This window comes from Eucyclogobius newberryi, unplaced genomic scaffold (assembly GCF_026437365.1).
Source record: "Eucyclogobius newberryi isolate DKJ021-1_F unplaced genomic scaffold, fEucNew1.0.hap1 SCAF_181, whole genome shotgun sequence".
NCBI classification, from domain to species: Eukaryota; Metazoa; Chordata; class Actinopteri; order Gobiiformes; family Gobiidae; genus Eucyclogobius; species Eucyclogobius newberryi.
In genome coordinates, this window is record NW_027315814.1 from 73,442 (window position 1) to 89,795 (window position 16,354).

Here is a 16,354-nt window from a genome sequence, read left to right on the forward strand (position 1 = left end):
GAGCTTGGTTTGATCTGGGCAGTTAAGGTCCATTGTCTTTTTAAATGTTCGTTTAAATGATGCAGCACATTGTTGTAGTGATATCATATGACAGGTTCTCATGTTTTTCTTATTATAATGTTGTTTGTTGAGATTGTCCCTGTGGTAAATAATTGTCATAGTTTTTCATCAGTCAAGTTGCAGTTTGTGAATACATTGTGACAATTCAAGGTTGACAGGAAGTAGAGCTGATGACAGGAAGTAGAGCTGAGTTCTACAACAGAGTACCTCCACCTCTGTGATGTTGTATGATCGAAATGGACTTTTGCCCTTGTTTACAATCTGGTTGCTAAGTAACAGGTAAAATCAAACATAAACATATTCCCTTTGTTTTCAGAGCCGAGTGTTCTGGTAATCTACACATGGAAATCTACTGGAAATGTCAATTTCCTTTTTCTTCACCAGTCCGTGAAAGTCAGCCTTATTGTACTCATAAAGAAATGTGTCAGATTTGCATTGGACCATCCTTCAGTGTCCTGTTCATCTCCAGATCTTTAGCTCCACTTGGTCAGGACTCCCTTCGCTGGAAGATTTTACAGATGCTTCCTTTTTTGAGTTGTTGGCCACTTTTCGTTAGAATCTTGGGGGCTTTTTAAATTAAATAAAAGTTAAAGTGCACTATGTAACTTTTCTGGAGGAATTGTTCTGCTCTTGTATATGGGTTGATGTTACTGCTACAATGTGATGCTACAACACGAACTTACAGGTCAAATGTGTAGTGATTTAACGATTGCAAGAGGATCAATTTAATGCAGTACTGTGGAACATGCCATTACACAAGTCACATAGTGCACCTATAAATGATGTCATTCAGAGACATTTTTTTCCTTTGCCTGGAATGTTTCACAGTATGGCATTAAACTGATCTATCTTCAAATTCTTCAATTACAGGTATTTTATTGCTTCAAACATCTTTAAAACATGCATTGATACTGTGACGGGATCGCCTCTCCACCGATCTGGCCCGTAACTTAGCCTGGTGGCACCTGCTTGTCTTTGAAGAGTTTAAAGGGACACTCTGGAATATTGAGGAAAATCTACATACATAATTCTCATTTTAGTGAATAAAATGTGTGCTCATACACATATTATCACACTCTACATATGTTATATGTTGTTCTGTACCAGTATTACTCACGCGTGTGCCCCGGCGTGTGCTCTATGGTGCTGGGCCTCCATAAGGACCTGTGAGGTTCAGGAGGCTGTGCTGCCTGGTGTGGTGGGGTCGACTGCAGGTTCAAACCACGAGGAGACACTTGACTCGCTGGATACTAATATTATACAACTAGTTTAGGGGAAAAAAGCTTAATGTTATTGTTACACAGAAATTTCATCAGATGACCTTCTTTCCCCAAATAAATCTGATTCATTGTTTCCTAAACTGGTCAAGCAGGATGCTACATCCACCCCTTTGCCTTCCCTATAACCTTTTTGTGAAATTGACTGCAAACTGAACAGAAATTAGGTTTCTTTTTAAGGCCACACAAAATACTAAACACAATACAACTTTATTCTAAAAAAACAACAACAAAAAAACAGCCTTTAATAGGAACAGTGTGGTCACAAATTTGACTCAAGTGCCTCTTTTGTTGAATGATTCACTATTGTTGATTCACTGAGAATAGCAGAGTGGCATTATACTAAAATAGATGCTAAATAAGAAGGCTTTTTTCCCTCCAGTGCTTCCGGAACTGCAAACGTACGAGGAGGTTCTTCAGCGCCTTCAGTTTGAGAACTCATTGCTGCAGTCACTTCTGTCTCTGTGTCTTCTTTCCAACACCTACATCTGCCACTTAGTGCAGCCCGGTGGTGGAGTGGTTAAGTCATAGCACACATATGCCAGCCGGCTGCAGTGTTCGATTCCTGACTCCAACAATTTCCTCTCCTGTCTAATAAAGCCAACAGGAAACAACAACAAAAGCAACTTAATGGCAAAATTATCAAAAGAAATGGAAGATACTGAGTGACTTTCGAGTAATGAGTTTAATCAAATAGCATCTAACATACTACAAGTACAACCTTTCTGTAAAAAGGGTTGTTTTTGCATGAACTGTGCGGTTGTAGTATTTTGAGTGCAGTTTTGGGGTAGATACATGTAGATACTTCATCATTTTCATTTATTTTGCCACTCCCCCTTTTAGTCGACTAATCGGTCAATAGAGCATGACTTAAGTCGACCAAACACGTCTTTAGTCAACAAGAGTCCGTGTGTACAAGCACAGGCGGATTCTCACCACACTAAGCAGTACACGCTCCTGGTTCAGTTTACACGGAGGAGGAATGATGGGGGGATACATCATAATCATACAGGGAGGCGACATGGACATGCACTATAAATCATTATGACACCTTTTAATGCCATACTATGGGACATTCCAGGAAAAAAACTCTCCATGAAAACAAGCAGGTGGCTGAAGAAACGGTATCTACTCTAGATGATCAGCTCTGTCTCTGAGTGGTCCCGGCTCCACAGTCGATCTGCGTCCACCTTCCCGTCCGTGGGATTCAGATCTCTCCTTCACTGTGGAACTCCTCAAGGTTTCTACTGTTTTGGTTTGGTAGTTTTTCCTTACTGAGAAGGGTCTGAGGACAGGGGATGTTGGGACATTTGCTAATTTCCTATGAACATTGTTTAAACTGTTTTTCACTGCTGTTGTGATTTCAGGCATTGCAATAATAAATTGGATTGAATGATTGAATCAGAAATGTTGCATTTTGCATCTAACAGTTTCAACTATTTCAGTTGTGCATTTTCAAAAGAATATAACTTTGCCTTTCTGTTTAAATGTTCAACATGAAATAGAAAACCAGATCTTATAGGTTTTAAAACATTTCAATTTGTTATTTCATAGGCCTACTTTCTTGGCTAGTTTTGAGTTTATTTTGCTCAAAGTCAAAGTAGACGAGTCCACACGTTGAGTCCAGCTGTTCTGTCTTCTCTGATCACTGTCATGACGTAATACTGCGCTTTAGGATATTTATATACTAACTTTAACTCGTCTTTGAAATCAGAACAAAGTACTTCAACGCCATGCATCCATTTAAATGTCTAATCAGAGTTTATCCTTCAAAATCAACATCAGGCTTTTATTGGTGAACAAAATAAGGTTGAAGTTACTCGTCTTTAAAGCGCCCTCACAAACACGTCCTTTTCCACTGAAGCGTGAGTCATTATTGAGATGGAGGGTCAGGTCTGCAGAAGATGCCCACTCTGCAACATCTGTGTATCATTAAAAAGTACTACTGAATGTGTATTTCTTACTGATACTTAGTTGTATGCTTATATTTAAAATGAATGTTGGCAGCCTTGCTTAAAGATAAAACAGATAAAACACCTCCCCAACACACTAGATCCTTAGGTCTTTGAGTTCTTTGCTACTTTTAATATAATCGAGTTGAACGTTATAAGTTCATCTTATAAAGTTTGTCCTAAATGTCAACAATACTTTTTCTAATGACTTTCACATTATAATAGATGATAATAGTCTGCCTTTTCCCAGCTGCTGACACTGATAAAGTCACTTGTTCAATTGCAAATAAACACTAATCGATAATGCAAAAGATAAAATAAATTTGACCCTGAATTTGACCCTTCAGGCTGAGCATAGCTGCAACATTGTGACGTCAAATTGAACCGATAAGAAAGTTAAACGTTTTAAAAGTTTTAAAGGAATATTGACTTTGTATAAACAATATGGGTTGAGGGGAAGTATAACATAATTAAGAGCATTTTATACTAGAGTTGTTGCCTGGTGCTTGAGTGGTAATGGCACAGCTCATGTATGCCAGGCTCAAGTGCTGCCGGCTGCAATGTACAATGACTGTGACAGTTTACTGCATGTCCTCCCTTCTCTTTCATCCCCATTCCACTGTCCTTTCCTGTCTAATAAAGCCTTCAGGCCAAAAAAATCTTAAAAAAAAAAAAGAGGCTAGAGTTGTTAAAATTAAAGAAGAAATAAACCTTGAATGTTGAGGTTAACATTGCAACGTGTTCCAGACTAACTATTCTGAAGGCACTTTAGACTGCAAATATTTAGTGAATTAAATTAAATGTAAGTAATTATCTATAGAAAATGTACACAAAATCCATCTTCCATCTTTTAGTCTTTTAGTATAGTACAGTATAGTATAGTATAGTATATATAGATAGTATTTTTTTTGTTATGTGTATTATCATTATTATTTTTATCTAACATATATTATCTTATTTCATTATTTATTTGCAAGGCTGAACTAACTGAAAACATGTATAGGTGGTACGTAATAATTTCCCTTTGCCAATAGATGACATTTAACCTCTACATTTTTCTCTCTAATATGCCAATGTCATTTACGATAATACAATTGGTGGTTTTTGAAAATGTAAAGTAGTTTCATAAGTGTTTCTCTGTGTGGAAAGCTGAAAACAATAAATGTGTTTCACTGTCCTATGTTTTCCCTGCACTGCTGTGAAAACACCCCATTATTGAGCAAAGAGCAACAGTGCCCTCTAATGGAGACATTGGGTAAGACTTCTCGTAAACAAATTAATTACCTACTTTTAATCTTCTTTATGTGGTCAAATCTTACCATGGTCATTAAAGATAGACTTTGTGGAGTTATATTACTAGATTATATTTGTTGTGTCCCGAGGGAAATTAGTTCCTCTGCATTTGACCCATCCTTCTCTGCCCAGGGACCCATCTCCAGATCTGGCTTGGCTTGTTCAGGGCTTCCATACCTGGAGGATTTTAATATTGTGCATATTATGTTATGTCTTTATTTGATACTATTTTGTGATGTTTAATTCATACATTTTAACTATGTATGAAATGGAATTAAAAATACAAATGATTGGTAGTATTTTAAAATGTGCACGCTGTATCTTCCACTATTTAACAAAACATCACCAAACAAATCACAAGTGAGAGAAAGAGACCAGACTTTTGAGGAACTGTAGTTTTTCTTCATATTTGACCAAATATTGTACTATATCAACTTTATAATAAATACATCTTAATTTGCCTTCATGTACAAACACTTTGGCATTGCCTGAATCATTCTTAATAAACTGACTCTCTCTAGAGGAAGAAGTAATACATTTTGTAAGTATAGTTAAAGACAATAGTAAAAGTATCTATCTTTGAGTAGACGCATCTCTCACCGCTGCAGCAACAAAGAAGACACACGTCTGGTAACACTACGGGACCAAAACAAACAAAGCTGACGGCCCACGGTCCCATTGGAAAACAGCCTGCATCACAAGCTAACGAAGCTAACAAGGCTCACATGGCAAGCAAACCCAAAACAGAGAACCGCAATCCATCCCTGCTGGAGACGCAGGGCCCCGCTGGAGACGCAGGGCCCCGCTGGAGACGCAGGGCCCCGCTGGAGACGCAGGGCCCCGCTGGAGACTCAGGGCCCCGCTGGAGACTCAGGGCCCCACCGGCCCAGATGGGGATTCTCGCAACTTCTCTGCATCGGAAGGGGGAGAGAATATTGTCAGATTACATTTGGAAGAAAGAAAAAACACACTGTGGCGGTTCAAAGCCAGCTTGCTTGATGACCTTTTTGTTTAAGGAAGGGTTAGCTTTAAAAGATACTCTTACTTTTTTTGTTTGGGCAACTTTTAACTGGGCATTTAGGAAAACTCAGGCCCTCCTAGTATCCCTGATGCCAAAAGAAGGGAAGGACCGGTTAGATTGTGCCTCATATAGACCCACTTCTATTCTGAATGTGAGCTATCATATACACACCTCAATTATGTTTAAAAGAATGAAACAAATACTCCCCAACTTGAGCCACAATGATCAAACAGGATTCATTAACAACCGGCAAACACAAGACAACATAAGTAATGCTTACATGTAATGAATAATATAAAAAAACAACAAAACAAAGCCGTAATAATTAGTTTAGACGCTAAGAAGGCTTTTGATTCTGTTTGGTCGCCAAATTAAGAAGTCCAGCTCCGTCCTGGGCTGTGCTCTGGACTCGGTGCAGGAGGTGGGGGACAGGAGGGTCCTGGCTAGATTCACATCTATGCTGGACCATGAGTCTCACCCCCTGCAGGACACTCTGTCCGCTCTGGAGAGCAGCTTCAGTGACTGATCCACCCTCGATGTGTGAAGGAAAGGTTTCACAGATCTTTCCTTCTGCTGCTGTCAGACTCTACAACAACAATTACTGCCGTACTCACAAGCAATTAAGGCCATATTCATGTGCATACAACAGATGTTTGCAGAGTGTTTTGTTTACTTACTTAGTAGTATTAGTATTATTTAGTCTTATGCTAGCTATTTTTTTTTTTTTTTTTTGTTACTTTACTCTATTTTATTATTATTATTTTATTTTTATCTTTATCATTATCTTTATATTTTCATTTTATTTTAATTTTCTTTCCTCCATTCCCTATTAAGATATGAGAGGAGTTTTGTTAATAAGAGTTTTTTGTTTTGTTTATAAGAGTTCTTCTATTAAGAGTGTTTTTTAAACTTCCTATAAGTTATCTGTCCTTTTCCTCAGTATCTACTGCGTTGTAACAACGAAATTTCCCCATGTGTGGACAATAAAGGATTATCTTATCTTATCTAAGTAAAGTGCTAAACAAATTTCAAATCGACAATTTAATTAATTAATTTAAATGTTGAAGCTCTTTACGATGGTCCAACATCAAGAATTAAAATCAATGTTCATCTGATAGGTCACTGACTCTGGAAAGGGGGGTCAGGCAGGGCTGTGCTGTGTCTCCCTTCCTGTTTGCTTTGTATTTGGAACCATTGGCCCAATTTATTAGACAATCAAAAGTAATTCATGGTGTTACAGTTTATAGGACGGAACATAAAATTGCCTGATGTTCTATTATATTTGACAAAACCAGACATTTCCTTACCTAATATGATGCATTTTCTATCAAAAATTGGTCCAATGTCCGGATACAAAATGAATGTACAAAAAAATGAAATCATCTCATTGATGACCTTTAGAAAGACCTACTAGTTTAAATGGAATCTCTTAGATATTTAGCTGTGATATTCAGAGATTTTGGGGTAGATGGAGAACACTTTGGTGAAATCTGTTCCTACAACAAAATGTCACACCTAACAGCACAGACTCAAGATTTAAACAAAATATATAAAGGTCTTTTACCAAATTGTAAAAGAGAATCATTTGAAGAACTTTGATTGGCTTGGATAAACAATATATAGGATATAGGAATTTACAAATAAGTAGTTATTATAACCAAGAAATTTAAAATGATGATAGTCATTATGGCCTTTTGACTAAAATTCATTAAAGTTTATTAATCTGAACTTTCAAAGGGATTAATATCTAAATTATACAAATGTATTAACAACCTGGGCAGCCACTCAGTGATTACATAAAGGGTAAATGGGAAAGAGAGGATCACTTTGTTCTGGCTGATGAAGAATGGGGAAGTATATGTACATCTCATTGGAGGATCACATGTTTGGAGGGAATTCTGTTGGAAAAGTGTGACTTGTTTCTTTATAACTCCATGTCAAAGTGCTCATTACTCACAGGGAAATGCAGACTGTTGGAGAGGCTGTGGCAGCAGGAGGCAAACCACCATCATGTGTTTTGGGATTGTCCTGTTGTTCTCTAATATTGGACTGAGATCAACAAAGCCTTACGCCTTAATTTATGACATCACCAGCCCAATGGATTTCAGAACTCTGTTATCGCAGTTATTTCTGGTACAACCTCCTGGCACAAAATGCACCCACGATCAAGGATCAAGAACATTATACTGGACATTTGTAGTATAGAAAAAATTACAGTATATTTGGACTTTAAAATTAAAAAAAATAAAACAAATTTGACAGATTTTGTACCAAATGGGACGTTTTCTTTGGGTTTCATGTGCTTTGATTTTCTCTTTTTTGTTTGTATTATTTGCTGGATATCTATTAGATGTTTTTATTCTATATTGTTTTTATCTCTGGTCTTCTTTTCTCCTTTCACTGTGTCTGTTTATATGTTGTTGAATAAAAAATAAAATGTTCTTGGTTTTCCTGGAATGTTCAAAAGTATGGCATTAAACATATTTCTCTAGGATTGATTTGATTGTATGATTGTATGTATATTGATTGTAACTTGGCATGCTGGTGCCATGTGCTTGTCTCTATGGTGACAGATAACGTTAACACTGTGGAACGTTATGGGCAAAGCTATTATAAGCAATAATAATCTCCATGGAAACAAGCCGTTGGGGATCCTCCACCAGAAAAGTTTAATATTGCACCTTTAATACAAGCATGATACATAATTTAAAAGCCTAAAATCCCATTGACACGGACTGAGCAGAGGAGGTTCATCCCAGGAAACGGTCGAGCATCTTCTGAATGTTTTCAAACGCATCTCGTCCCATGTAATCGGCCTGTCCGGTCTCCCACAGCCGCCGGTGCTCCTCGTCGTCCAGCTCTGCAGGGCTCTGACCGTATAAAACAACAATGAATGTAAAGTCAACCCAAAGTGAGGAGCTTATTCTGTTTTCAAGATGCGCTCCCATTCTTCTATATCCCAGTAGTGTTTAACTCAATATGAGCAGGTCAAAAACATGTTTTTAAAGGAATATTAATCAACCGTACTTAACAAGTTTCCATTGCATTACCACATTGATGAATAACAAAATGACTGACTAGAGAGGTATTGGATTTGGATATTGTATATCGCTGAAGAGAGTTGATTAATGAATGTTTTCCTTACAGCTAGGGTCTCGTCCTCCTCTCCTTCACTGCTGGGCATCTCCTCTTCCTCTTGCTCTTCATCCAATATGGCCATCTCATCTTCCCCTTCCAGATCGGCGTCGACTTCTTCCTCCTCCACTGCTTCCAGGTCTTTATCTTCTTCACTGAGCACAGATTCCTCCTTCTCTTTCTCCTTCAAGTCTTTGACCTGTGGGGTCTGCAATCACAATGCTAATTTATACACAGTTCTAATTCATAACAAGTGTAATCCAGTGTATTTCAGATCTTGTTTGCCAAGGTCAAAACTACAGGTTTACTTGGTTTTACTCATTTTTTAAAAACGTATTGTTTGTATTGGCATACGCGCACACAAGTCTTCCTGTGAGATCCTGATCAGGATCCTGGCTCAGATCTGGTCCACTACTCCTGGTTTAGAGACATTGTTTACGTGTCAAATGGAGGGGAAACATTTACCTACATTTACCTTGAAGGTGCAATATGACGCTTTCATGTAATAAAGCAAAATGTGTCTATTGTAAAAGCAGCTTACGGTAAAAATGAGACAGCTGTGTGTGCTGTCTGCATCTAATTATAAAGTGTTGTTACCGTCTGCAAATCCGTTAACCAGCTCTTAGCACGCTAGTTGTTTTAGACGACGCCCAAAAGCCTGTTTTGAAACATGCTCATAAACTTGTTGCAGTGAATAATGGCTTTAGTGGCTTTAATGCCACACAGCGGAACATTTAATCTCCATGGAGACAAGCAGAAAAGTTATGCACACACAGGGCACCGTCAATTCAGCCTGAACATTTCAAATATTTTTTACAGCACAAGTACAAATTTTTGCATTTCATGTTGCGGCGCTCTATATTGTCTGATCTCATTGTGAATAAGCACGTCCCGTTAGAACAGCGTGTCTCTCTGTTGTCCTTCGATGCCTTTTCAGTCTGACACAAAACCAAATTATCGTCAGCTTTAAATATCGCCTCGTCACTGTCTTTGTCTAACATGAAAAGCCCTGCCTCTCCCTCCCATTCACTCACAGCGTCCAAATTAATTAACAACTGACCCAGATAAAAGCCGCATAATTCTACAGCAGAGGCACTCAAGATGAACAAGCCCTCTCCAGATCATTTATAATCAGCACTGTAACACTTTATACACAAAATGGCACTCATAATTTAGTCTGTAATTAAAGGACTAATGAATTGGTGGCATGATGAGGGTCTCTGGTGACTTGGACTGAATGGGAGTCGTCTAAAGTAATGAAAACAGGATCTCACATAAAAAAAATACCGTAATTTTGTGACAAAATCTAACCACTGCATGCTGTTTATTAATAATAAGTATTTTCTCTCACAAAAAAGAGCTGAAACACACACATGACAGAAAGTTATTGATAGATATATCTATCTATCAATAACTTTCGCAAAAAAAGATGGATGGACTATTGTCCATCCATCTTTTTTTGCGTATCCGGGGCCGGGTCGCGGGGGCAGCAGTCCAAGCAGGGACTCTCAGACTTCCCCCTCCCCAGACACTTCCTCCAACTCCTCCGGGGGCATCCCGAGGCGTTTCCAGGCCAGCCGAGAGACATAGTCTCTCCAGCGTGTCCTGGGTCTTCCCCTGGGCCTTTTCCTGGTAGGACATGCCCGGAACACCTCCCCAGGGAGGCGCCCAGGAGGCATCCAGAACAGATGCCCGAGCCACCTCAGCTGGCTCCTCTCCACGTGGAGGAGCAGCGGCTCTACTCCGAGCTCCTCCCGTGTGACTTAACTTAAAGAGGACCAGAACTGATAATTTCAGTTGCCGAGTTGTCAAACAAATTTGTTTTGTAAATTAGAATTTTTAATAGGCATTTTAGTCTGTTAAAGGTCAAAATTAGCAGACTAAATACTTCTAAACACAGAATATGTATAAATAGTGTATTATTCATGAAAATGTAGAAAATATATATTTTGATGTAACAATGCCACTATTTTGTTTCGAGCTACTAAATAATGCACATTCTTACTTGTATCACAGGTGTCTCCGCCTTTTTCACCATCTTCTTGGCGTAGGACAGAAAGGGGAGGTCTTGTTTCACAGTTGTCTCCGCCTTTTTCACCGTCTTCTTGGCGTAGGACAGGAAGGGGAGGTCCTGTTTCTCATGTGAAGAGGAGGAGGGTCCAAGAGAGGATGCAGAGGAGGAGGATGCAGAGGAGGTCTGACTATGGTACTCTGTCCACCACATGTCCACGTATCTCCCCATGGTCCTAGAGCTGGTGTCCGCGCTGCTGTTCCAGGGTTTGGATGAGCCCAAGAAGTGCACGATTTTAGCGTTGTGGCCAAATCTGCACCAAAACAACCAAGTGGTGAGTCAATACAGAAATTAAACCATGAATAATTATGGTATAAAAGGGAGAAAATATGTAATACCATAAAGCTAAATAATACATCAAAGTAATGAACCTTTTAGTCTAACTTTTTCAAGTTGATTTGTCTTCTGTTAATAATGCAACATTTGGATAATGGTTCATGTCTATTGATGAAAACCTTAAGTGTAAAAAGTAATGTAAGATCAAGCTAAATCCCTTATTGTAACAAACTAACTTAGTACTTTACCACATCCCTTTTCAAATGGTCAATTTCACATTAGTTGTACTTTTGTAAACTTTTACTTTTGACCTGTTGTGAACTTTGGCCTTCTCTACTGTACACATGCTGAAATATCCAATAATTCTGGACTTTTGCCCAATATTTGTATTGACTTTGCTTAACTTAAAAAAAGAGTAAATGTTTGTCGTAACTGTTTGAACGCTGGGAGGTAGCTGTAGACGGTGCTTGCGCTCAGGTTGTACACAAACGGAAGGTGTTTGGACAAATCTGTGACCGGCCAAGAGCTGAAAAAGGAGTTCAACAAGCCCTGGTCGCCTCCTGGAAATGAGAGAAAGCTTTATTTGTAAGAGATCAGAGAATGTGGACATGAGCGGAGGAGTACGGGTGAATATACGGCACAGAAGAGGAACAGTGAATATACAGTGTGTAGAAGAAGGCTATGATAAGACCTGGAGGCTTAGAGAAAGAGCAAAGAGAAGATTTATGGTCGAAGAGAGAGAGGACATGATGTTAGATGGTGTGAGAGCCGAGAATGTTGAGGAGAAAGTCAGATGGAGCAGAGGAGTCGTCTGTAAAAGAGGAAAGACGACTCAAACGTGCATGAATCACTCTGCGTAAATACAGCTTTGGGTGGATAAATGGGAAACAAACATGGGATTGGCAGGCGTTACCATCGAAGCTGCCCTGCTGGTTGGCGTGTTGCACCAGCAGCGTGTGTGTCTGGAGGGAGGGTCTGAACACAAAGACCCCAGAGTTGAAGCAGTCGGGCCAGCCGGGGTCCGGGGCCGCGGACAGCTCCTCTCTGTCAAACAGGTCATCCACGTTACTCACCACCTGCTCAAGAGACACAGAGGGAGGGACAATGGAGGACAGATGTGAATTAGAAAGATGCTTGGTTGCTTAACTGATTGATTGAATACTGCACATAATTAAGCCTGTATTCAAAGTAATATTTATCTGTCTATCTATGACATATTGTCTTTCCAGTATCAAAATAGAACGTTTTATTTCATGAACACTTGAGGAATAGAGACAATTATAGTAAAATCGTGGTGCTTCAATAGTCATTGACATTTGATGTTGTGACATCTCATTGATAATTATGACTACCTTGGTGCCATTTGGGTTGCCAGATTAATCAGATTGATAATTGAGTAATCACCAACAAATTGAATATAGCTCTGGAATGGTTCTCCTGACACATAAACTCAAAGCTCTCCCCAACATGACAGAGCTGTAATAAAAATCATTGAAATCAAGTCAATCATTTTGTGATTTATTTGAAAAATAATCAATAAAATTGTGTCATATGTTTGCAGATTTTTTTTCTGGAAAAATCAGGAAATGTGTGTCAGTCCATATACTTCTAACATTTGTCCTGTTTACCATGACCCTGAGCCCCTGTACGTGCCTGTGTACTGGGCTCCTATAGTTTAGACTTCAGCCTTTAAACGTGCGTCTATTTACACGCCATATTTACCCTCATCAAACACTGTGTTCCATAGGAACGACATGTGTCTCTGTGTGTCCTTGTAAATGCACACATGCCAGACTCCAAAGTACTTCTTCTGTCCCTTCTGTCTGGGACATCACTCAATATGTGACAAAAAACACAAATTTTCCTATAGGTACATTTTCTGTATTTGGTCCACTTTTCAGTGTCTAATTTAGCAAGTCAGTTATATGTTAATATATAGTATATATTATGTTACATGTCGACTCTACTGAACGTGTTTAAAATGTGGCCTGTGAATTTAAATCCAAAATTGTTCAACATTGTTGGATAATGACTCCTGTACATATTTTGATATATATAATGTTGTTGTTGTTGTTGTTGTTGTTGTTGTTGTTGTTGTTGTTGTTGTTGTTGTTTTTTCTGCCTGTACTTACGAGAGTGTCTGCATCAAGGAATACACATTTGCTGAACTGCACCAGGGTCCAGCAGTGGATCTTGGTGAAGGTGACTCCGAGCTCAGGGCGTCCCAGCAGAGAGAGGCGCAGGTAGTCCTCACTGTCCAAGAGGTCCACTATAATCACCTCATCGAACACCTCTGACAGGGCAGATCTGATAAGAACATTCAATTAGGCCTGGATGATATCTCATAACTCTCTTACATTCATTAAATATCAATCATTGTGGCATTTATATTATATTATATCAATATCAATATTAAGTTTAGTTCATTTAAGAACATCAATTTAATTAAAACATAAAAAACTTAAGTAACCATATGTAGCTTAAAAAGGGAACTATAATCACAACTGGGTCGCCAGTAACTTGATCAGTATAGAAGTTGTTCTCAGTTTGTGTTCAGCTCATGGCTCATGTTCAGCTCCTTCTCCTCCAGAGTTCCAGTGTCACTGAGCTGCAGAGGCTGCACTGGTTCATGGAGCAGGAGCTGGAGCAGGAGCAGGAGGTGGAGCTGGAGCAGGAGCAGGAGGTGGAGCAGGAGCTGGAGCTGGAGCTGGAGCAGGAGCAGGAGCAGGAGCAGGAGCAGGAGCAGGAGGTGGAGCAGGAGCTGGAGCTGGAGCTGGAGCAGGAGCAGGAGCAGGAGCAGGAGCAGGAGCAGGAGGTGGAGCAGGAGCTGGAGCTGGAGCTAGAACAGGAGCAGGAGCAGGAGCAGGAGCTGGAGCTGGAGCTGGAGCAGGAGCAGGAGCTGGAGCAGGAGTTGGAGCAGGAGCTGGAGCTGGAGCAGGAGCAGGAGCAGGAGCAGGAGTTGGAGCAGGAGCAGGAGCAGGAGCAGGAGCAGGAGCAGGAGTTGGAGCAGGAGCAGGAGGTGGAGTAGGAGTAGGAGCTGGAGCTGGAGCAGGAGCAGGAGGTGGAGCAGGAGGTGGAGCAGGAGTAGGAGCTGGAGCAGGAGCAGGAGCAGGAGCTGGAGCTGGAGCAGGAGCTGGAGCAGGAGGTGGAGCAGGAGCAGAAGCTGGAGCTGGAGCTGGAGCAGGAGCTAGAGCAGGAGCTGGAGCAGGAGTTGGAGCAGGAGCAGGAGCAGGAGCAGGAGCAGGAGCAGGAGTTGGAGCAGGAGCAGGAGGTGGAGTAGGAGTAGGAGCTGGAGCTGGAGCAGGAGCAGGAGGTGGAGCAGGAGGTGGAGCAGGAGTAGGAGCTGGAGCAGGAGCAGGAGCAGGAGCTGGAGCTGGAGCAGGAGCTGGAGCAGGAGGTGGAGCAGGAGCAGAAGCTGGAGCTGGAGCTGGAGCAGGAGCTAGAGCAGGAGCTGGAGCAGGAGCAGGAGCTGGAGCTGGAGCTGGAGCTGGAGCTGGAGCTGGAGCAGGAGCAGGAGCTGGAGCTGGAGCAGGAGCAGGAGCAGGAGCAGGAGCAGGAGCAGGAGGTGGAGGTGGAGGTGGAGGTGGAGCAGGAGCAGGAGCAGGAGCAGGAGCTGGAGCAGGAGCAGGAGGTGGAGCAGGAGCATCTGGAACATTCCCAATGTCTTTGAAAACTGCGGTCATAAAGCCTCTCCTAAAGAAGAGCAGTCTTGATGCCGCAGTACTGAGTCATTACCGGCCCATCTCTAATCTGCCATTTTGGGGCAAAGTCCTTGAAAAGTTTGTTTACCAACAGCTCACAGATTTCCTCTTAATAAACAACTCATTTGATGTTTTTCAGTCAGGTTTTAGACCTCATCACAGCACTGAGACTGCTCTTGTCAAGGTGACAAATGACATCCGCCTGAACACTGGGGTCCTCTTACAGAGACTAGAGGACTGGGTGGGCATCACTGGCACTGCCCTAAACTGGTTAAGGTCCAATCTGGAAGACAGGAAGTACTTTGAGAGGCCGATGACACACATTGGCAACCTCACTTCTGTCAGTCGGCCCCAGGGCAGCTGTGGCTACAGAAGTAGCTTGCCACCACCGAATGTGGAGTGAATTAATAATCCCTTAAAGCCCTTCGAGTGTCATGAAAGCTCTATGAAAATCCAATGATTAGTTTAACAAATGTATTTACTAATGTAATGAATTAATAACATGTTTACTTCATAACCACATTTCATAACGTCATAACATTTTACTATACATTAACTTTGCTTTAACTTCTTACTTAGCTGTGTTGGAGACATTGGGCGTTACCATGACGATGATACTGCGAGTCGTGCCGTGCCGCCTTAAACTTTTGGCCACCACCACAGCTCCTTTACTGTAGGAGTCTGTGGTTGCCAGGGTGACGAAGGCCTCACGAACTGATGGAAAACATTATTTTATTAACTAATACAACACTTTTCCTCAAAGCTTCACTGTGTAACTTTTCTGGTGGAGGGTACTACACTTGCATGTTTCCATGGAGATATTATTGCATTGCTTCCATGGGTTGGCATTAAACCTATCTTGACCTGTAACTTGCCCTGGTGCTGTCACTTACTTGTTTCGTGAAGAAAGATAGGTTTAATGCCCTGCTGTGGAACATTCCAGGTAGAGCGACACAAACACAGACCCTTAAGAACATGTTTGTAAAGGTCTGAACCACAGGAGCAGTTTCACACAGAATAAGACCTCAGACAACAAACTAATGCCAAATTCAAATGAATGAATGGAAATGTCCTTCAACTGCCCAACTCCAACTATGTTTTCATATACGGTACTGTAAATGTTGCCAGTTAAGTTGGAAATATGCCGGACGGTGAACAGTAATTGCCCTTTTCCCAAACTTACCTAACATAGTGGTCTGTTTGTGTGGCTGAACTGAAGAAATCCAAAATCCCGGCTGGTGCGTTTGATTGGCTACTGGCTCCTCATTCAGCTGAGTGGGTCTCGTCTGCCAGAGCGGAGAGGACCAAACAGACAAACTGCACAATATTTAAAGCAGGGAGGGTCCTGCATTAGACTGGAGAGAGAGAGAAAGAGAGGGGGGAGTGGACAAGGGTCGTTTACCCAGGGATCAAAGCCAGAGTTTCACAATATCAACGAACCAAGTGACCAGTCAGGTATGAAAACACTGCTCCATGACGTTCAGATGCAGGGGTTGTCAGAGCGACGTGGTGAACGCTTGTTTATTTACATGGTATCTGTACCTCAGCTCTTACGTGCAATAGTTACG

At 41.0% G+C, this 16,354-nt stretch overlaps 1 protein-coding gene across 1 annotated transcript; it reads right to left on the reverse strand.

Annotated features, from left to right (window-relative positions):
* Window positions 1–8,256: 8,256 nt before the first annotated feature.
* gyg2 (glycogenin 2) lies at window positions 8,257–16,086 on the reverse strand. The gene is made up of 9 exons (XM_072451380.1): window positions 15,970–16,086; window positions 15,362–15,500; window positions 13,218–13,392; window positions 11,999–12,161; window positions 11,519–11,645; window positions 10,867–11,062; window positions 10,744–10,803; window positions 8,749–8,946; window positions 8,257–8,473 (listed from the first exon to the last, which is right to left on the reverse strand). Exons 1-9 carry the CDS (start codon window positions 15,974–15,976, stop codon window positions 8,354–8,356), a joined length of 1,185 nt encoding a protein of 394 aa, XP_072307481.1. The 5' UTR covers window positions 15,977–16,086; the 3' UTR covers window positions 8,257–8,353.
* Window positions 16,087–16,354: the final 268 nt, after the last annotated feature.